The sequence below is a fragment of the Canis lupus genome, chromosome 23 (assembly GCF_011100685.1).
Source record: "Canis lupus familiaris isolate Mischka breed German Shepherd chromosome 23, alternate assembly UU_Cfam_GSD_1.0, whole genome shotgun sequence".
Lineage (NCBI taxonomy): Eukaryota > Metazoa > Chordata > Mammalia > Carnivora > Canidae > Canis > Canis lupus.
Genome location: NC_049244.1, coordinates 27,340,543 through 27,363,681, shown reverse-complemented (window position 1 = coordinate 27,363,681; position 23,139 = coordinate 27,340,543). Strand labels below are relative to the sequence as shown.

Sequence of the window (23,139 nt, the reverse complement as noted above, 5' to 3'; positions counted from 1 at the left end):
TTGAATGTATCACTTATCCATGAGTGTTTTTATAACACTGTGAATCAGTCCTTAAGAAAATACTGGTTCGTGTAGTTATTCAGGTCTTCCAACACATTTCAACATATACAATATCAAAAAAGTCCACACTTAACTAATATCACTACCAATATTGTCACAAGTCTTGTAAGCACTGTGATGCTGCTAAACTCAAGGTAAACAACACAGATTTTCTCAAATTCTGATTTCCTTCTGGATATTTCAATTTTTATAATTAGTAACAAATATTGACAGCTGCTTTCCTCAAAATGACAAGTTATTTTGTTCCTTTTCAAGAAAATATTTGCCAAATATCCAAGTCTGAAAAACCATAGTTTATCAGTTGCTCTTTCAAGTAAAAAGTCTTTCATTGAAAAAAAATAAAAATAAAAAGCCTAGTTCAGCTGGCAACTTCCTCACGAAATGCTTTTCCTGTGCAGTACATACTCACTTTATCATACAAATGCTCATGATTCAAATTCATAATAAAATTTATACTTAAAAACATTCTTAAGGGAAATGGGAATTTTTTTTTTTTTTTTACTGCATGTGCAACCCAGTTAAGGATACAGACTGCTAGCCAGTCCGCTGCCACTGCTGAGATTCCTAAAAAGGTATCAGTTTTACTCATTACTTTTTTTTTTTTACTCATTACTTTTGTACCATTAGTGCAAATATTAACAAAATAAAGGGGCATATAATATTTTACTGTTATTTTGAGAATAGCTTTGATCTCACAGACTCTCAAGGGCTCACAAAGCACACTTGGAGAACCACTGATTTATTTGTACCAAAAGGTCTCTAAGATACAAGATTTGGGTATAAACTATTGATCAATAACAGAACATCCTAAACTAGCCTATAAGAATCACTCAGATAATGGTTTCCAAGAAAGAAAAAAACAGCAGGCCCAATATGTACAGTCAAGGCTTAACCTTGCAAAGAAAGATTTGGCCTTTCTCCAACTTCTAGAAGGTAACCTTTAAGTCTTTGAAATGTTCTGCTTGGCAAAAATGTCTCTATTTACCTGGGGACCTTCGGCCACATAGATTAATAATGTGATTTATTGTGAAGGCTTTAGGCCATGCAGTATCAGCTTGTCCTCTTAAAGGACTGGAGACTATGTGACTGACCCCCAATAAAAGCCCTGGGCCACAAGGCTCAGATGGGATGGCAGTACTCCTAATTGGCAATACTCCACACAGGTTGTCATACACTCTTCTGGGAAAAATAAACACTGTCCGCTTAACTTCCCTGGGAGAGAACAACCGCAAGTTTTTATCTGGAACTCTTCTGGATTCTGCTCTACAGACCTCTTCCCATTCCTGGTTTTAACCTGTATCCTTTCACTGTAATAAACCATTACCATGAATATAAGAGGCTCTGCTGAGTTCTATGAGTCTTTCTTTTTTAAAAAATATTTTATTTATTTATTCATGAGCAACACAGAGAGAGAGGCAGAGACACAGGCAGAGGGAGAAGCAGGCTCCATGCAGGGAGCCCGACGTGGGATTCGATCCCAGGTCTCCAGGATCATGCCCCGGGCTGCAGGCGGTGCCAAACCGCTGCGCCACCGGGGCTGCCCTCTATGAGTCTTTCTAGAAAATTACAGAATCTAAGAGTGGTCTTAGGGACCTCTCAAACTAGGTTAGTTACAATCAAACTCCTAAGTATATAGAAGCCAATTCCACACCTATAAATTTCTCTACACAAGACTTTCAGTTTTGTCCAGAGCCAAAACCTGGTATGCACATGTGGGTGTATACACATGCAGGCTCCATGGATCCCTAACTGCCAAACTCCAAGTTAACTACCAATGCTTTCTCCAAAGAGCCTGTTAAGTGAATGGCTTCTCAAACTCTGCAATACTGACATTTCAGAATAGATGATTCTTTGTTGGGAGGTAGATGTCCTGTTCATTGTAGGACACTTGGCAGTACTCTGGCCTCTATCCAGTAGATGCCATGAGTATCCTTTCCTCTCCCCTATTATAACAACCAAAAATGTCTCCAATCATTGTAATATCCCCACCCTGCCACTGAGAATCACTGTTTTAGAGAAAAATCACCTAGGAAACCAGTCCTTGCCTTTCCCCTCCATTTTTGTACTATCTTCTCACCTCTCCTAAATTACTTGATGATGGAAAGCAACTGTCCATTCTGAGTCTTACCTACAAACAATACTTGGAAAATAATACTGAACTAAATTCTTCCTTCTAGGGGAACTCAACCACAGGTTTCTGATTTTAAGAGTGAAGGAAGCCTCTAACAATGATCTTTCAGTCAAGATACATATGTACCTTACACACATGACTGCACCCAGAGAAGGAAGACATGCTAGTATTTCTCAACTTTGGGACGTTCTCTTTCAAAATACAGGTACCAGCATCCCATTTCCAATACACCTAATTAGAATCCAGCAATTATCTGAACGCCCACCACATGTAAGCATGATTACAGGTGATGGGGATACCACAGTAAATGAGACATGATTCTTACCCTTCTTTGAGCTCATATTCCAGTAGAGAGAGACAGACCATAAATGTAGACAAATAGAATTACTTCAGAAAGTGCTATAGGGAAATCAAACTGTATAACGGGACCAATTTCCTGTATTCTCACCAGTATTAGTAGAGATATTACCAAAGTACTGAATGTGCTAGGTAAACATGGTTGTTTTTCCATGCTAGTATTTAGAAAGCTTAACATAATATGCCTAAATTCCTTGTTATGTGATTGGTGCCGGGCATTGCTGTGGCCCTTACTCTTTGGGAAATTTTAAGCTCAAGACTAAACAGACAAGTTTCCTCACAGCTTCAATTCTAACTTCCATCAGTTAAGTGAAAACACTATGTTAAACCCTTGAAAATTGAAGAGTTTAATGGTTTTATGAATAAGGAAAAAGATGAGTTCCTGCATTCATAAAACCAACTGCAGGCACTTACTGAGAGTAGTCGAGGAACAAGGTCATTTACCACAGAAATTACTCAAAGGTAAAAACACTGACAAGTTGACAATGACAAGGACAGTTTACAATAGAATCTGACAAGACTGGAGATGGACATATTTTTCCTTTTATTTCATACTTCTGGAAAGAGCTGGTAGCAAAAACCTAGAATAAATAAGTTTTCTGCTCTTTAGTTTTTCCTAACAAGTATAAAATAAAACCATATATATTGAGGTTGTGTGTGTGTATCCTTCCTATGTTAAAAAAAAGTTCCAAATAAGAAAAAGATCAAACACTTCTCTGTCATATGAAAACTAGTAAGAAGTTGGCCTACGTACACCCAGCCTTTAAGAATAAAAAGAGGAAAAAAAAAAAAAAAAGGTTACATGGGGCCAGATGTTTGTATGTTTCAATATACACTCCATTCCATATACACAAGTGGTAAGCAATCTGTTCATCCTGCAACAGTGGTTCTCAAACTGTTTCACAAACTTCATAGGCCACTGGCATGGTTTCTACTCTACAAACTATATATCACTCTGTCACAAATCCATAAATATTTTATGCCTGCAAGGAAGTAACTATTCGAATATAAACAGTGTTTAATTGCTCAAAAGAACGAAGAAGGAATGCCAGAGGAAAAGGCAGATTTACCTTCCTCTTAGAGCCTGGAGTATGTCAGTGCTATCTCTAACAAGCATTCAGAGTCCAGTCTTTGCAAAGTCCTTTCCTCAAGGCTCAAATTTGATAACAGAACTCTATAAAATCTTCCAGTGGTTGCTCCCCACAGCTATAAAGTTCAAATACCATGGCTAAGAACACAAAATACTCTAGGAATTGGCCCTGACAAACTACCCACCCCAGCCCTATTTCCTGCCAACCCTCAATCCTCACTCAACTAATAACAATGTGTAAGAATCATAAGGCATGTGAATTCCCAATTGAAAAGATGGGAGAGGGCTCACTAATCCTAACATGTATTCTTTGAAAGATACAGGTGTAAGCCAAATACTAAAGGAAGTTATTCAGGATGAAAAGAAGCAATAAGAGTAACTGGAATTTATATGAAAAAATAATACTGGCAAAGATAATTATAACAGAAAAATGCCAATAAAGAGATTTTTTTTGCACTTCTCTTGATTTAAAAGTAATTGCATAAAACACTTATAAAATTGTATTGTTAGGCTTGTAACAAAAAGACATAATATAAACGACAATAATAGCACAAAAAAGGAAAGAGGGAATGAAATTACACTGGAGGAAGGAAATGATGACACCAGAAGGTAACTCAAATCCACAAGAAGAATCAGGGATTGGAAATGATAAACACATTGGGTTTATACAAAAGACTGTTTTCTCCTTTCTTCTTTTCTTTAAAAGACATACATTGTTGGGGTGCCTGGGTGGCTCAGTCAGTTAAGCATCCAACTCTTGATTTCAGCTCAGGTCATGATCTCAGGGTTGTGGGACTGAACTCAATGTTGGCTCCTTGCTGGGCATGGAGCCTGCATAACATTCTCTCTCTCCCTTTCCCCCTGCCTCGGCCCCTCCCTCCTCAACCCTCACCTCACACTTGCACCTCTCCCTCTCTCAAAAAAAATAAAAATAAAAATAAAAAGACACGCATTGCTTAAGCAATGTAAAGCGGTTTGTTTAAAGCAATAATTAAAATACTATACTGTTGGGTTTATTACATAAATGAATATACATAAAAATAATAGCACAAAGGAGAGAGAAAGAAATGGAGCTCTACTGGAGCATTATTAGTATTAATCTGGACTAGACCATGATAAATTCTGATGGATAATGTAATCCCTAGAGCAAACACAAAGCATAATTTTAAAAAGTTGAAGATTTTAAATGGTAAAAAGAAAATACAAAAGGTAAAAAAAGAACAGAGGAACAAAAAAAGACATGAGATGTACAAAAACCAAAAAGCAAATGGGAGATGCAAACTTAACCATTTCAAAAATAGTATCAAACAGGAAAAGATTAAAGAGTCCATCAAAGAGACCTATTTGTTGGACTGGATAAAAAAGCATACCCAACTATGTGCTATCTACAAGAGACACTTTAAATTCAAAGGCACAAACTGGTTGAAACGATGGAAAAAGATATAACATGTAAACAATAACATCAGAGAACTGAAGTAGTTTTATAAATATCTGACAAAATAGACTTTAAGTAAAAAAAAAAAATTACTCAAGACAAAGAGGGTATTAAAAACATCAATTCAACAGGAAGATATAATGAATAAAAACATACCTAACAAAACCACCCAAAATAAGGGAAGCAATAAATGAAAGAAATGAAGGGAAAAACAGGCAATTATATATTAATAAGAAACTTCAACATGCCACCCTCAATAATGGATAGAACAAAGTAAACAGGAAATCAGTCACAATACTGAATTTAAACATTACCCAACTTGATCTCACTGACACATGTAGAAGATTCTACCCAGCAACAGCAAAATTCACATTTTCTCAAATATGCATGGAATATTCTCTACAATACAACATATGCTAGGCCATAAAACAAATCTTAAAAGAACTGAAATGAAAATTAAAACCACAATGAGATATCATCTCATAACAGTCAGAATGGCTAGTATCAAAAAGACAAGAAACAGCAAGTATTGTCAAGGATGTGGGAAAAAAGTGAACCCTCATGCACTACCAGTAGAAATGTAAATTGGTACAGCCACTGTGGAAAAGAGGATGGAGATTCCTCAAAAATTAAAATAGAAATACCATAGGATTCCATTACTCCAAAAATGAAATATTAATCTGAAAAGAAATATGCACCCCTGTGTTTACTGCTGCTTTATAATAGCCAAGATATGGAAGTAACCTAAGTGTCTACTGATAGAAGAATGGATAAAGATATAATGTATACATAAAATGGAATATTACTCAGCCGTAAAGGAATGAGATCTTGTCATTTCCAACAACACAGACCAGACCTAGAGTGTGTTAACTAAGTCAAATAAATCAGAGAAAGCTATAATTTCATTGTATGTGGAATCTCAAACAAAAAAACAGAAATATTCATGAATATAGAGAACTGGTGGATGCCAAAGGTGAAGGGAATGGGGGGGATGGGCAAAATTGGCAAAGAGGATTAAGAGCTACCAACTTCTAGTTATAAAAGAAGTCACAAAGATGAGAAAAATACAGTACAGGGAATATAGTCAGTAACACTGGAATAATGTTGTATGGTGACAGATGGGTGGCCACACCGCACATGGTAAGCCTGGAGTTATGTATAGAACTCTTAAGTCACAATGCTGTGTATCTGAAACTAATAAAACACTATATGTCAACTATGCTTCAATAATAAAATTTTTTTAAATAAAAGTATATATCTTACTCATTCTGGTACGGATAATAATTCAAAAAACAATGCTGAATTTCTTAAGCTAAATTGTTATAAAAATGCAGGGAAGGGGTGCATGGGTAGCTCAGTCAGTTAAGCACCTGACTTTGGCTCAGGTTATGATCACTGGACCTGGGATCCCATATCAGGCTCTATGCCCAACAGGGAGTTTGCCTCTCCCTCTCCCTCTGCCCTTCCTCCTGCTCATGTTCTCTCTCTCTTTCTCTCTCTCATATGAATAAGTAGAATCTTTTTTAAAAAATGCTCCTGGGTGGCTCAGTTGTTAAGCATCTGCCTTGGGCTCAGGTCACGATCCTGGAGTCCCAGGATGGAGCTCTGTATCAGGTACCCTGCTCAACCGGGAGTCTGCTTCTCCCTCTCTTTCTGACTTCCCCCTGCTCTGCTCTCGCAGGTTCTCTTTCTCTCAAATGCATTAAAAAAAAATGTTTTTAATGTGGAGAAAAAAAGAAAAATGAAATGACAGATATGATACAAAGAATACAAGAAATGTTCCTCAATAACAATGGAATTAAATTTTTTAAAAATTGGGAAATCCACAAATGTCTGGTTATTAAAGACACTTCTAAATAACCTATAGGTCAAAGACAAAGTATCAAGAGAACTTAGAATATATTCTAAACTGAATGAAAACAAAAATAAAATACATCAAAACTTAGAGGATAGCTAACACAGTGCTTAAAGGGAAATTTATGGTTGCATGCAGCAATATAAGAAAGACCTTGAGTAAGCTTCTATCTTAAGAAGTTAAAAAAAGGAACACTAAACCCAAAGCAAGCAGAAGGAAATAAGTTATAAATATTAGAGGGGAATCAATACCATTAAAAAAAGAAAAATAGGGAAAAATCAAAACTAAAACTTGGTTCTTTGAAAAGACCAACAAAATGGTCTTTGAGGGAAAAAAAGAATGAAGACAAATTTCCAAAATTGGAAATGAAAAGGGGTACATCACTATCAACCTCAGAGAAATTAAAAGTTTTATAAAGGAATACTGTGAACATCTTTATGCCAACAAATCAGATTAAATGAACAAATTCCTTAAAAGACACAATTACTAAAACTCAAAAGAAAATTAAAAATTTGAATAGACCTATAACAAGTGAAAACACTGAATTAGCAATTTAAAAGCTTACCACAAAGAAAAGTCCTTGCCTACATAGCTTCACAGCTCAATTCTATCAAATATTTAAAGAAGAAACAATACTAATCCTTCACACTCTTCTAAAAAATAGAGAACACTTCTTAATTCATTTTATGAAGCCAACATTATCCTCATTATCAACGAATAAAGATATAAAAACTCTCAACAAAATATTAGCAAGCCAAATCCAGCAATATGCAATAGGGATTATACAGTTTGACTCTTCTTAAAACATTAAACATAAACTTTACAATATGACCCACAATTCCACTTCTATAAATCTTCCCCAAAAATGGAAACATATGTCTATACAAAGATTTACATATGAATATTCATTGCAACTTTATTCATAATAGCCAGAAATTGAAAACAATTCAAATTTCTAACTGGTAATTGGATAAACAAAATATTGTAGTATAGCCATACAATGAATTACTACTGAGCAATAAAGAATATACATGCTACAACATGGATGAACCTCAAAATGAAAGATGCCAGACAAAATGATCATACAATTCTGTTTACATAAAAGGTCTAAAAGCCACATCATGGAAACAGACTATTATCACCTGGAGCAAATGAGAAGTGACTGCAAAATGGGCATGAGGTATTGAGATATTGTGATTTTTAATAAGAAATATATATTTGGGGACACCTGGGTGACTCATGGTTGAGTGTCTGCCTTCAGCTCGGGGCATGATCCCAGAGTCTCAGCACCGAGACCGGCAAGGGGCTCCCTGCATGGAGCCTGCTTCTCCCTCTGACTATGTCTCTGCCTCTCTCTCTCTCTCTCTCTGTGTGTCTTTCATGAATAAATAAAAAAAACATTTAAAATATATATATATATATATATATATTTCATCTTCATTCTCCTTTTCTGGCACAGAGCTCCTAAAATCCTTAGAACTTCTTAGGAACTGAGCCATTAAGTGTCTTTTGTTAAGTTAATGAGCTAACTTTTGGGACCCCACCCCCCACCCAAAGTTAACCATCCAAGGTGATTAGACAGTTGTAACGTTCAGTCCCACCCCCATCCCCACCCCTACTCTTGACTTCAGGGTCTGGAAATTGAGTTCAACCACCAATGACCAATGATTTAATCAGTTGTGCCCATGTAATGAAACCTCCACAGAAACCCAAAAGAATGGGGTTCAGAAAGCTTCTATGTTGGTAAAGACAGGAAGATTTGGGGAAAGTGGCACACCCTGAGACATGAAGGCTCCATACCCTGCCCTATGCATCTCGTCCATCTGGCTGTTCCCTAGTTACATCCTTTTGTACTAAACTAGTAATATAGTTAATAAAATGTTTGAGTTCTGTGAGCCATTCTAGCAAATTATTTGGGAACTTCTGATTTACAGCCAGTCAGAAGCACCTGGACTTGCAACTAGCATCTACAGAGAAGGGGGGGAGGGGGCATTCTCATAGGACTAAGCCCTTAACCTATGGTCAACATGTCATAATTGAATTGAATTGTAGGATACCCATCTGGTGTAGAAGTGTGATGAGTATGGTAGTAATGTGACAATAAGAGAGCAACACATAGGAGGAGAACTGAGGTTTTCCAAAATAGGTATCTTTTTAGGTGACAAATCTTCTAAAACCGGAGGGTGGTGCTGCTGGGAGCCAAACCCTTTAAATTTACTAAAATAATTGAAGTGTGCTCTTAAAACAGATAAATTTTATGGTATGTAAATTATACCTTAATAAACCATTAAAGAAAAGAAGGCACCACTGCTCTAATCAAGTACTAGCTCCCTGAATCCAAGTTGAAAGGTTGATCAACTATACAGGATCCTTACTGTAGACAAAGCAATGGAAAGTGACTGAATTATAGGGCAGCCCTGGTGGCTCAGCGGGCTTAGCGCCGCCTCCAGCCCAGGGCGTGATCCCAGAGATCTGGGATCGAGTCCCACGTCGGGCTCCCTGCATGGAGCCTGCTTCTCCCTCTGCCTGTGTCTCTGCCTCTCTCTCTCTCTGTGTGTCTCTATAAATAAATAAATAAAATGTTTAAAAAAAAATGACTGAATTATAGCTGGAGAGAACTGAACTGGATAAAAAGAAAGATCTTCTGACAGGATGGACACAGGAATGTAAGCTTTTTGTGCTGCTCGTTCACGTACAGTGATGTGGGCCTCTCCTGTCGGCTCCACTAAGGTAGCATCACCAACTGACTTTAGTTTTCTGACCTCCTGCTCCCAGAAGGGTTATGTGCTGTTAAACACCAGTGGTCAGGCACATAGTGAGAGTGGAACTTGCTCACACTTGGGTCATCAGGGTCATGCTGTAAAAACATGTAGACGTATACTCATTTCTGACAAATGTTTCTGCATGTGCAGTGATTTATGAGAATCTAATCATGTTTACAAACACAAGGGCAGGACACTTTGTCTGGCGCCCCCTCCTGTCACTCACTGTACACTGTCCTTTGTAGACAGTCTCCCGTCTCCCACCCGCCTGCCACCCCCCCACCCCCCGCCCCAGGAAGAGACTCTTTCTATGAGTGTAGATGCATAGGTTTACTTTCTGTGGAGTAGCATAGCGTGGCTAATTTCATCTAAGAGTTTAAAATAAAAACATTTGCAGGAATTAAAAAATATATATTTTAGAATATTTAGCATATTTTAGAATCAATTTAGTTCAGAGAGAAGACTACCTGAAGGGTGAATCAGATTTCTGTCTCCAGGAATAATAATAAAAGGATACTTTTTTTTAATATTACATATGCTTAGCCTTAACATAACACAACAAAAAAGAAAATGTTTTTTCTATTCTAATGAAAAAATTTCAACTCAAATGAACTTGATTTACTACTTTACACTAAAGTAAGCAATATTTTAAAAGTTATATTGTAATACATGCATACCCAAACCGAAATAAGCCTTGTTAAGGTTGAGTCCTACAGGGGGTGTTGCTTACCTGGTTTTGCCCACTCTGAGTATTAGAATCTTGATTAATAAGTAGTGTGCATCCAGACACCAATATATAACAATGTGTGAGAGCAGGAATAGAAAAGCAAAAATATGAGAAAATAAAAATAAGAAATACATCTAAATCTCAGATGAAACTATGATTAGGATTACAGCAGAAAATGCTCTAAGAAAATATATATTCTTTCTCGGGCAGCCCCGGTGGCTCAGCGGTTTAGTGCTGCCTTCAGCCCAGGGCGTGATCCTGGAGACCTGGGATCAAGTCCGCGTCGGGCTCCCTGCATGGAGCCTGTTTCTCCCTCTGCCTGTGTCTCTGTCTCTCATGAGTAAATAAATAAAATCTTTAAAAATATATATATATATTTTATATATATATTCATATATATATGAATATATATCTTCATTTCTCTCAATCAAAATAAAATAAGATCAAGGAAAAAAGCAAAGTATAGAAATAAATTATCTGCAATAAGGAAGGAGATCAATAAGAAAGCTTAATGGGTAGGTAGACTTCTCTTTTTCAGTCAATTAGGAGATACAACTACCTGTTAAAATAGAGAAGGCAGAAATTAAAGATTAATAGATACAGAAGAGGAATGATAAGGATTAAGTAGCCTTGAGGGTGCAAGTGAAGTTAGACATCAAAAAACTGAAGTATATTCAACTTGGTTTCATTACTTCCTTCACCAATTTCCAGTGGTCCCAGAGCTGAAACAGGAGAATAAATATTGTAGAAGTAATCTATAGGTTGACTGAGAAAGTCAAGGGAATATAGGAGTTTAAACTGTTTGAGTGAGTGATCATTTATTGAACAGCTACTACATAATAGGCACTTTATCAACATTCTCACAATTCAATGAAGATAGCTCTATGCCCATTTTATTTTATTCAGAAAGTGGAAATAACCCAATATAGCAATAAAAAGAAATGAAGTTCTGATACCTACTACAGAATAAATGAACCTCTGAAGAAGCCCTGTAAGTCAAAGAAGCCAGTCATAAGAGATTACATATTTTATGATTCCATTTATATGAAGTGTCCACAATAAGCAAATGCAGATTAGTGGTTGCCTAAGGCTGAGGGAAAGGCAGGCTGGGGGAGTTGGATTTAGGAGGAATGAGGTGACTGTTGGATATGGGACTTCTTTCTCAGTGACAAAAATGTTAAAAAAAAAAATTAGACTGTAGTGATGGCTGCGTAACTCTGAATTTACTTTAAAAAAAGAAACTCCTTTGTTTATTTTAAATGGGTATATTTTGTGCTATGTTAATTATATCTTTAAAAAGATGTTAAAACCAACCAACCAACCTCAGGCTCAGATTTAGTTTCTTTGTCCAAGATCACACAGTAAAACAGTGGTAGATTTAGTAGCTGCCGAGATCTCTCAAGCCAGTCATTTTCAGTACAATAATAGCTATCATTTAACTAGGGCTAACTATGTATCAGAGGTTTTATACACTCATTTAATTCATCAAATCTGTGAGATAGACACTATTATTTCCCTTTATGAGAAAACTCAAACTTAAGTGAAGTAACTGGCCCAAAGTCACAAAGGTGATCAATCAATGAGCCACAATTACAAGCACATACTTGGGAGGCCTGGGTGGCTCAGTGGTTGAGCTTCTGCCTTTGGCTCAGGGCATGATCCCTGGGTCCAAGGGATCAAGTTCCACATCAGGCTCCCCACAGGGAGCCTGCTTCTCCCTCTGCCTATGTCTCTGCTTCTCTGTGTCTCCCATGAATACATAAATAAAATATAAACACATGCTCTACCATTTCAGACATTCAATTAAGATTATCGTAACTGTTTGCCATATTCATATATGGTGATATCCACTCTTATTTACTTAAGATTTTTCTTTGAGTCATTTGCTTCTTTGCCTGACAAAACTGCAGAAAAGTCTGGAGCTATAAGCTTAAAGGGTAGTGTCAGGGCTAAAGATAAGAGTAGAGAGCAGAGAGGAAAGGATATAAGACTGACATGAGAGCGCTAAGGGAAGGACTTGCAGGGGAAAGTTCCCACTAAAAAAACCAGGCTTGCTGAGGAGAAAAAGGGTCCAGTCTGAGAAGCGTGTGAGAGTGGGAAAATGGACAAGTAGCAAAAGGCAGAAGATTGAGAAGAAGGGGAAGAGATTGTGTAAGACAGGAGCAGAGGCTCAAGAGGTTGGATCAAAGCACTAAAAGAAAGCAGATAGCTAGGTGGAAAAGCAGAAATGAAAGCTTAAATACCGAGTTCTACTCAGGATCTGGACTGGAGGCAAGGAAGTATCAGTCAACATCTAGTGATAGGTCACCCACAAAAAATATCTCAAGAAAAACACCAGTAGTAAAAGTTGTCCCGTGCTTCACAAAATACCACCCTAACCAGTAATGCTCAAATCGGAAGGTCAAGGCTTCTCAAGAGGCCAGTTTGTGGCCAAATTGGACCTAGCAGACTACGTAAAGTTGGTTCCAATACAGCAAAGCTCAGGTTCACTGTGGGTGAGAAAGCGGGAGAACTAGCAATGAAAGAAGCTGTGGTCAGAGAAAAATTTCATGTTCAAAACTGTAGCTCCGGGCAGCCCGGGTGGCTCAGCGGTTTAGTGCCACCTTCGACCCAGGGGGTGATCCTGGAGACCCAAGATCAAGTCCCACGTCAGGCTCCCTGCATGGAGCCTGCTTCTCCCTCTGCCTGTCTCTGCCTCTCTCTCTCTCTCTCTCTCTCTCATAAATAAATCAATAAAATCTTTAAAAATAAAAAATAAACTGTAGCTCCAAGATGCTGAAGAAACTACAAGGTGAGTAGGTAAAAGTTCATGTGATTTCATAATAGAATCTTATAGTCCAAGAGAAGTCTTAGAAGCTAGAAATTGCTATATAAGGAAAAGAAAATACAAACAAGGCAATTAGTGACATTTCAAAAGCATTAATTCCATAGCCAAAACATAAGAGCTTCTAAAACCAATATTGCACCAAGACATCCAAAATAATCCGTGTTACTGACCATCTATAATAGTTAAGCAGTTATCTAAACTTAAGTGAAGGTGTTATGTAGAAATTCAGCTTTATAGTAAAAGAAGAATAACTTGTTTTACTAATAGACTATATTTAAAACAATTTATTGTCTTTCATTAAAATAGAGAAGTTGTTCATTGTTAAATGAGTTGGATTAACATATACAAAATCTTCCAAAACCTTTCTATAGTACATCTATACTGTATTTCATTTACACTTCTTAACTAGTTTATAAAATGGGAAATATTCCAACCAGGTTCCTTCTCACTGTCCCTGCTATGGTGTCAAATGAGAAGGTCTGAAAGGTTACAGCCCCTTGACCTCATCTATTCAAGTCTCTCTCTTCTTTTAAGATTTTATTTATTTATTCATAAGAGACACAGAGAGAGGCAGAGACATAGACAGAGGAAGAAGCAGGCTCCTCGCAGGGAGCCCGATGCTGGACTCGATCCCCTGGATCCCCAGACTGGGATCACACCCTGAGCTGAAGGCAGATGCTCAACAGCTGACCCACCCAGGCATCCCTAAAGTCTCTTGATTCCAGATATGTTCTCTATACAAATCATTCAAGCCCTCAAAGACACGCTAGTTTCTAACCACCTGCCTATATCCTGGATTAGGCTACTTACTGGATCTACCTGACAAACACTACACTTGCTAATCTGACCTATTCACCTGGTTTCAACTCCACTGCTCACTCCTGATGCTGCAGTTTGCTTTTACATCCCTTGAAAGTCAGCTGTTTTCAACCATCAAATTCAACTCCTTTCCTTCAGGATGTGGTTATCGCTTGCCTAGCTGTCTTTAGTTCTCCTAGGGACACTCTCCTCACTCTTGGCAAGACCCAATGTGACACTCTGGAACTACACACTGGTAAGCTTTTAAAAAGTGGAGGAGGAAAAAAAAAAAAAAGTGGAGGAAGCCTCTCACCATTCAGAGAACTAGTCAATATAGAAGACTATTGTTTACCTATTAACACATACACACACACACACACACACAGTCTTTCAAAGTCCTGTTTGAATTATCTGACTTTTTCCTAATTTACACTAGTAAGAATACAATACTAATAGTAGGCAGGTCCATTCTGCCTTTCACCATTTCTAATCAGAAAATTCCCTCGAAAGGAAAAAAAGAGAACATGTAATACTTATTTAAAAACAAAACAAACAACAAAAGACTTTAATGAAAGTAAATGTTTAACAATATAATCTGCATTAGGACTAAGATCTGCAAATTCTTCTAAATAAAGCATTCTATTCTTTCTTGGTAGTAGAGATTAAGAAAAAATATACACTCAAACAAAATACCCACATGTACACAAATCTACAAGAAATGCACTTGTACTTTTTGCTCCTCTAAAAATATTTTATAGAGACTATATATGGCTCTTATACATCGAGGAGGAAAGAAAACAAAATTATAAAAGGAACATGGGTAAATAAAATCCCATTAAAATAAACTTCAAAAAAAAATAAAATAAAAAAAATTTCAAGGACCCCCCCCCCCCAATTCCACCATTGGGTTCAATCAGCCATTTCTCCCTTGATGCTCTCAAAGCACACATAAGATAACTGCCCTTATCTAATTCCATCTTATCCCACACTAGAAGACAGTGATCATGTTTTATACACAGGTATACCCCTAGTATTGAGGACCAGCAGGTAGCAGGCACATAAGTGTTATATAATAAAATAATCAGGATGTTAATTATAATCATTTCCATGAAAATTTTTACAAAGAAAACACATTATTTAGGTATAAGGTCTGGAGGTTAACAGCTGAAGACTAACTTACCATATAAATGAGTTTTAAAATATAAAATAGTAGAAACCACAGGCAATGGATGATCCCAAAACAGAATTTGGACAATAAACTAAGGAGCTATGTGGATTAAAGTAACAATGGATGTTATAATAGATATATCCCAAAGTGTGACATAATAGTTTATTTTTATTTCATGCTTACATGAAGTCCAAAAATCCATGTTAATGATCAGCTGTGGGCATGAAGAGGCTGGAGATGACCCAGGCTGACAGAAGTTCAGCTCTCTTGGACCCATCATTTCCAAAGTTGCTTTGGCAGACAACACCCAGCCAGCAGGAGAGAGGAGAAGAGAGAAGAAAGGATTGTTCAAGGAAGGTTTGTATTTGCCAGGGCTGAAGAAACACTCAACACTTCTGCTTAATTTCCTATAGCCAGATCTCAATCATATGGGCCATCCCCAAATGCAAGAGGGGCTGGAAAATAAGTTAGTTGGGATCCAAGAAAAAAAGTAAACAAGCTTGGTAAAGAGCAAACCACTCTTTACCTTACGAGGTTTTCAAATACAGATTCTGGGACACTACCCCAGGTAATCCTCATTCAGCATATCTAATAGGACCCCAAAATCCTGTATTAAAGCTGGCCAACTGATTTCAATGTATGCCCAACTTAGGAATTATTGGCTTAGAAAATAAAGAAATTGGGGCAAGGAAAAACATTTCCACAGAAAGTTTTTAACAGTGTGCTGGATAAAAAGAAAGCTAAAAGGTGCTGAAAAACTTGAGCCTTTGTGTCTAGAAGAGCACAGTATAGGTAGAACTTGGGAAATTCTTCAGTCTACTGGCCTGTGATAGTAGTCTCCCCATGCTTTTTTCTTAACTCTGGTAGTTTCTCATGCTTCCTTTCCTCCACCCATTCCATATTCTCCATTATATTCTCCTTGGCCAAGAACTTATCTCATTAAATGACCTCATTCACCTCAATTACCATGAAAAACACATTTCTCTAAGCCCCGCCTCTCATTTAACTGCCTCCTGTAATAATTTTTCCAATTAACTGTCCCACTGGGACCTCAATATTTCCAAAACTGAATTCATCTCATTCTCAAGTCAACTCCTCTTCTTGCATGTCCTATCCACCTAGCCCCCCTAGTCAAAATCCTATGAATCACTGACAAATTGGACTCCATAATTAAAAGTTTTGTCCTTCAAAGAATACTAACAAGAAGGTAGGGGGGATCCCTGAGTGCCTCAGCCGGTTTAGGGCCTGCCTTAGCGCCTGCCTTCGGCCCAGCGCGTGATCCTGGAATCCCGGGATAGAGTCCCACATTGGGCTTCCTGCATGGAGCCTGCTTCTCCCCCCACACCCCTCCTCATGAATAAATAAAATCTTAAAAAAAAAAAAAAAGGTAGAAAGACAACCTACAGAATGGAATACATTTTTTGCAAATCATGTATCTTCTAAGAGACTGGCATTTAAAATATATAAAGCACTACAACCCAATAATGAAAAGACAAAGAGCCCAATTTAAAAAATAGGCAAAGGATCTGATAAAAAGAGGCTGAACACTATTAGTCATTAGGGAAATACAAATCAAAAGCACAAGGAGATACCACTTTACACACACCAGGATGACAACAATGAAAAAAAAGAGAGTGTTACTGAGGATGTGGAGAAACTGGAACCTTCATGTACCGCCAGTGGGGAAGTAAAATAATAGAGCCACTCTGGAAATAATAGAGCCACTCTGGAAAACTGACTGGCAGTTCCTTATAAGGCTAAATAAAGAGTTTCCATATAACCCAACTAGTCTACTCCTAAGTACCCAAGAGAAATGAAAACTTATGTCCACACAAAAACTTTTACACAAATGTTCATAGCAGCATTATTCAGAGTAGCCAAAAAGTCAAAATAATCCAAATGCCTATAAACTGTTGAATGAACAGATAAAATGTGGTATGATACAATGTAATATTATTCAGCAATAAAAATATTGATACACACTATAGTACAAATGAGCCTTGCAAACATACTGCATAAAACAGGCAAATAAATAGAAACAAAATAAATTAGTAGTTGTTTAGGGCTAGGAATGATGAGGGTTTGGGGGAATGATAGTTTAGGGGTAAGAGGTTTCTTTTCACCATGATAAATGATCTAAAATTGATTGAGGTGACACTCATACATCTCTATGAATATACTAAAAACCATTGAACTGTATAACTTAAATTGGTCTGTTAATTAGATCACAGCAAAGCTCTTTAAAAAAGAAACAGCTATCAAACTTTTTAATCCAGAAACTTATACAAGAGAAAAGGTTGCCTCTCCAGACTAATTTATACTTCCTATTACAAGATACAAAGTTGGGGGGTGGGGGGTTGGTACCTTAGGTAACAAGAAATAAAGTTAAATGTAGTACTGCATCATAATAACTCTCACTCTAGGCTCTGGAACAAGTATATGTTTCATAAGCAACTGCTTCCTGATTTTCCTTAAGTATTTTAACTGTCCCATGCTGTATGTTTTAATATTATCTGTGGCCTTCAATCCTTAAGAGTAGAAAAGACATACCTTTAAGTCTATAATAAATAAGAAAACCATCACCAATTAAGAATTTGAATTTAAATTTACTAGGCAAAAGTGAACTTTCCACTAAAGTTGTGGGAGTAATTCTATTCAGACTTAGTTTTGCATGCCAATCAGTATACACACAGAAGAATCCTTTTTTAAAAAATCAGTATCACATAAAGAAGGTGGATGAATCACTTAACTAAGAACTGGGACTGGAGAGTAGGAGTAGAAATTAAACTTGAAGTCCTTGAGAACTTTAATCATTATGTACAATGTACTGTTACACTTTAAAACATTACTGGTTTAGTAACTGAATATTTCATTAATTTTTGCTTTGAATGAGAAGTACTGTATAATTCTATGATTATCACTGTGTATGTTTAATGTAAATTATCCACAGAATACATTGTCCAGAACAAAAAGACTTAACCCTAAACTATTCTCTCCAGGCACAAAACTTTCTCCAGGAGTATCTCACTTCAACCCACAGGAGGTGCATTCACTGAATATAAATTTTACATTAGAATGAAAAATAAAAAGGAAATAAGATAAAATGCTGGAAAACCTAATATAAACCAAATCTAACTACTTGAATTATCAATGTTTAATTGTATTCTCATATTTAATTTACCCTACTGCGGGGATCCCTGGGTGGCTCAGCAGTTTAGAGCCTGCCTCCAGCCCAGGGCTGATCCTGGAGTCCCAGGATCAAGTCCCGCGTCAGGCTCCCTGCATGGAGCCTGCTTCTCCCTCTGCCTGTGTCTCTGCCTCTCTCTCCCTTTGTGTCTCTCATGAATAAATAAATAAAATCTTAAAAAATAATAATAATAATTTACCCTACTGGGACTATGCAACAAAAAAAAAACTGTCAACTGTCAGTAGATATGACACTCTTAGTTTTACACTTAAGTGAGCCATTAATATAGCTTTGTGGATCCTTTAGAGATGTACTCATTCCCATTCAAACTTCTTAGTACTTAATGTACTTGGCTTGCACTAAAATGTTTTACATATGTTCTGAATTATAGCAGTAGCCACCTAACTGGTCTCAGGTGTTCCTGTTTGTCCTCTGTAATTCACTCTTCTAAAACTATAATGTAGTGGTTATTTAACTTTTAAGTATCATGGACTTGTCAGAGGACCTAGTAGAAATTATGAGGCCTCTTAAGTACACATGTATGCACTTTCCTTCAGAAAGCCCTTCACAGACCCTAGATTAAGAAAGCCCACCTATGACAACTTCCCAGCACCTTCCAATCAAGTCCAAACTTCTAAGCCTTATATTTAAAGTACTTCAAAATGTAGTCACTGTTAATTTTGCTAATCTCCCAACCTTTCCAACTACACACACCAATGAGGTGTGCCCACAGTCTACAGCACAAAGCAAGGGGACTCAATATACAGTAACTGAATATCTGAGCATAAGTGTTTTTCAGGCATTTCATATATATATTTCACATATTCTGTGTCCCTAATTTTAAGGTTTTTCAAGGATCATCTATTTTTCTCCTGAAAAGTCAAATAACACTCTATCCTTACTGGACACTTAATCAAGTGAGAGCTTACTAACTATCCAAAATAGTCAAATTATTGTCACCTATTCAATAGCTACTTGTTGATATACGCTAACCCTGTTCAAAAAAAAAATATATTATTCAACATATCAAGAATCCTTACCCAATGACCCCAGAAGAGAACACAAAGGCAGCTCCTATACAAAAATGACCCAAATGTAAAAACTATCCTCTAGTACTAATGCAAAGTCTAAAACTTCAGTTTTAAAACAAACTCAGAGGGACACTTGGGTGGCTCAGCGGTTGAGCATCTGCCTTTGGCCCAGGCCGTGATCCCAGAGTCCCTGGATCAAGTCCCACATTGGACTCCCTGCATGGAGCCTGCTTCTCCCTCTGCCTGTGTCTCTGCCCCTCTCTCTCTCTCTCTCTCTCTCTCATGAGTAAATAAAATCTTTAAAAATAAACAAATAAAAAAACTCAGAAAATAGAGGCAGAAATAGATTATACATTTGCACACTGCAAAAAGCAATGAAACAGCATAAAAGTATAGAAATTTCTTTAAAAGAAACTCTTAAACATGATATAAAGTTTATGACCAACTGATTAATTCATGCTACAGGAATATATGAACCTTAACAATATTACACTAAGTGAAAGAAGTCAGATGTAAAAAGTCACATATTGAATAATTCTATTTATGTGAATATCCAGAATAGGCAATTTCATAGAGACAGAGAATAGATTAGTACTTTCCAGGGGCTGGGTGGGGAGAGGGAAAATGGGGAGTGACTGCTAATTGCTTTTTGAAAGGATAGAAATGTTTTGGAATTACATAGTTCTATTACATAGTTATAATGGTTGCACAAGTTTGTGAATATACTAACTACTGAACTACACATTTCTGGAGGTGTTATTTATTGAATTTTTTTAAGACCGAAGTATAGGGGATCCCTGCGTGGCTCAGCGGTTTAGCACCTACCTTTGGTCCAGGGCGAGATCCTGGAGTCCCGGGATCAAGTTCCACATCAGGCTCCCAGCAAGGAGCCTGCTTCTCCCTCTGCCTGTGTCTCTGCCCCTCTCTCTCTATCATAAACAAATAAATAAATCTTTAAAAAAAAAACAAAAAAAAACGAAGTATAGCTGACTATGTTACACTGATTTCAGGTGTACAATACAGCAATTCAACAACTCTATCCATTATGCTACAATTACAAGTGTAGCTACCACCTGTCATCATACACTGTTATTACAATACTCCTGACTATATACCTCATGCTGAAACAAAATCCCTGTGATTTATTCATTCCATAAGTGGAAGTTTGTTCCTCTTCCTTCCTTCATCCCCTTGCCCATCCTCCACTCCCCTCCCTTCAGGCAACCAACAGTTATTTATGGGACTGTTTCAGCTTTTTGGGGTTGGTTGCTTTAGATTCCACATGCAAGTGAAATCATACAGTATCTGTCTTCTGTTGACTTATTTAGCATAATACCTTCTAAGGTACGTCCATGTTGTCAAAAGTGGCAAGATCTTGTCCTTTTCATGGCTGATGAATATTCCAGTGCGTGTGTGTGCGCGCGCGAGAGAATGAGAGAGAGAGAGAAAGAGAGAGAGAGAGAGAGAGAGACACACATCTTTATTCACCTGATAGTTGCTTCAATATCTCAGCTATTGTAAATACTGCTGAAATAAATGGTGCATATTCCCTTTTGAATTAGCATTTTCATTTTCTTTGGGTAAACATTCAGTAGCATTACTGGATTGTATGGTTTTCCTATTTTTAATTTTTTGAAGAACCTATATACTGTTTCTCACAGTGGCTGCACCAATTTATATTCCCACCAACAGTACACCAGGGTTCCTTTTTCTCCACATCCTCACCAACACTTATTTCTTTTCTTTGTGATTCTAGCCATTCTGACAGGTGTTAGGTGATATCTCACTGTTTCTTATTGCATTTCCCTGATGATGAGTGATACCGAGCATCTTTTCATGTGTCTGTTAGCCATCTGTATGCCTTATTTGGAAAATGTCTTCTGCCTATCTTTTAATCAGATTATTAACCCCAGCCCCCCGAGTGCTGAGTTGTGTAAATTCTTCACATATTTTAGGTACTAACCCCTTATCAGATCATTTGAAAATATTTTCTCTTACTCAGTAGACTGTCTTTTTTGTTGATGGCTTCCTTCACTGTGCAAAAGCTTTCTATTTTGGGGTAATCCCAATATTTTACTTTTGTTTTTGTTTCCTTTGCTTAAGGAGACATATCTAGAAAAATATACTATGCCTATGTTGTCTTCTAGTTTTACAGTTTCAGGTCTCACATTTACGTCTTTAATCTATTGAGTTTATTTTTGCATATGATGTTAGAGAGTGGTCAAGTTTCACTCTTTTGCATATACTTAATCTAGTTTTTCCAGTACCATTTACTGAACAGATGGTCTTTTCCCCATTGTATATTCTTGCCTTCTTTGTCATTAATTGACCAAATAAACATGTGTTTATTACTGGCCTCTCTATTCTGTTCCATTGATCTATATGTCTACTGTTGTGCCAGTACCATACTGTTTTGATTATTATAGCTCTGTAGTATATTATAGCTCTGTAGTATAATTTGAAATCTGGGATTGTGATACCTCTAGCTTTGCTCTTCTTTCTCAAGTTTGCTTTGGCTTGAATTGTACACTTTAAAAAGATTACTTTTATGGTATGTAAATTATATCTTAATTTTTTTATATCTCAATTTTTTAAAGTTTATGGCCATTTGACTATCTGAAAGAAAAGTGTTCTTTTAAGATAGGAATTTTGGAATGTCTGGGTGGCTCAGTCAGGTAGGCCTCTCTGACTCTTGATTTCGGCTCAGGGTCCTGAGATTGAACCCTTTGTAGAGCTCAGTGGGGAGTCTGCTTGAGACTCTCCCTCTGTGCATCCCCCTAACTCACACATGAGCATTCTCTATCTCTCTCTCTCAAATAAATATCTTAAAAAAAAAAAAAAAAAGACAAAATAGAAATCTTATTTTGCAGTTTGTTTTCTGAAGCTGAGCTATACTTGTGATTACAAACTGGTCCCCTACCAAACCATTTGTAAAATTATAGCTTTAAGTTTTTATCAATGGTTTAACTCCCAACCTTGCCAAATCTCTCAATTTATAGAGAGATTTCTCATAACTATCTGGATCTCTAGCTTCCTAAAAAAAAACCTGGAATTCTAAAAATACTAGGCACACCTGCACAGCAACAATATCCTGGAGCTAAGCAGCAACTAACAAATCTGCTCCTATCTGCCACAATCTCCATTACTCGCTACTGTCTTCTAGATACTAAAGCCAATTGTCAGTTGCCATTCCACTTCCCAGTTGTGAGTTCGTTACTTACACATCCTAAACACTCTTTCTAAACAGTCTTCTCTTTCTTATTAGAGCATACTATGAATCACTGCTGATAAATTAAAATGTAATTATGCAACTGGCCAAAAGTTACAAATTTCCAGCTACGAATAAGTTCCAGGGATCTAATGTACAGCATGCTAACTATAATTAGTAATACTGAATTTTATATATATATATATATACACACACACACACACACTTCAAAGTTGTTAAAAAAAAAGTAGATTTTAAATGTTATCTACACACACACACACAAAGTAATTGTGTGAGAGATGGTAGTGTCAACTTTTTTTTTTTAAGTTATTTATTTTAGAAACAGAGAGTGCCTGCATGCAGGTAAGCAGAGGGAGGAGCTGAAGGAGAAGGACAAGCAGACTCTGCACTAAGCACAGAGCCCAATGCAGGGCTCAATCCCACAAACCTGAGATCAAGACCTGAGCCAAAATCAAGAGTCGGACACAAACAAGTAAGTTACC

At 37.0% G+C, this 23,139-nt stretch overlaps 1 protein-coding gene across 4 annotated transcripts in view; it reads right to left on the bottom strand.

The window, feature by feature from the left end:
- Window positions 1-23,139, bottom strand: part of ANKRD28 (ankyrin repeat domain 28) — a 189,378-nt gene that overhangs the window by 163,105 nt on the left and 3,134 nt on the right. The window contains exon 2 of one of the 4 annotated variants that reach the window (XM_038570775.1): window positions 15,394-15,501. The exons of the other annotated variants lie outside the window; for them this stretch is intronic. Coding sequence (XP_038426703.1) covers window positions 15,394-15,395 — 2 coding nt within the window. The 5' untranslated portion in view covers window positions 15,396-15,501. The remainder of the gene's footprint in view (window positions 1-15,393; window positions 15,502-23,139) is intronic. 4 annotated transcript variants of the gene reach the window in all.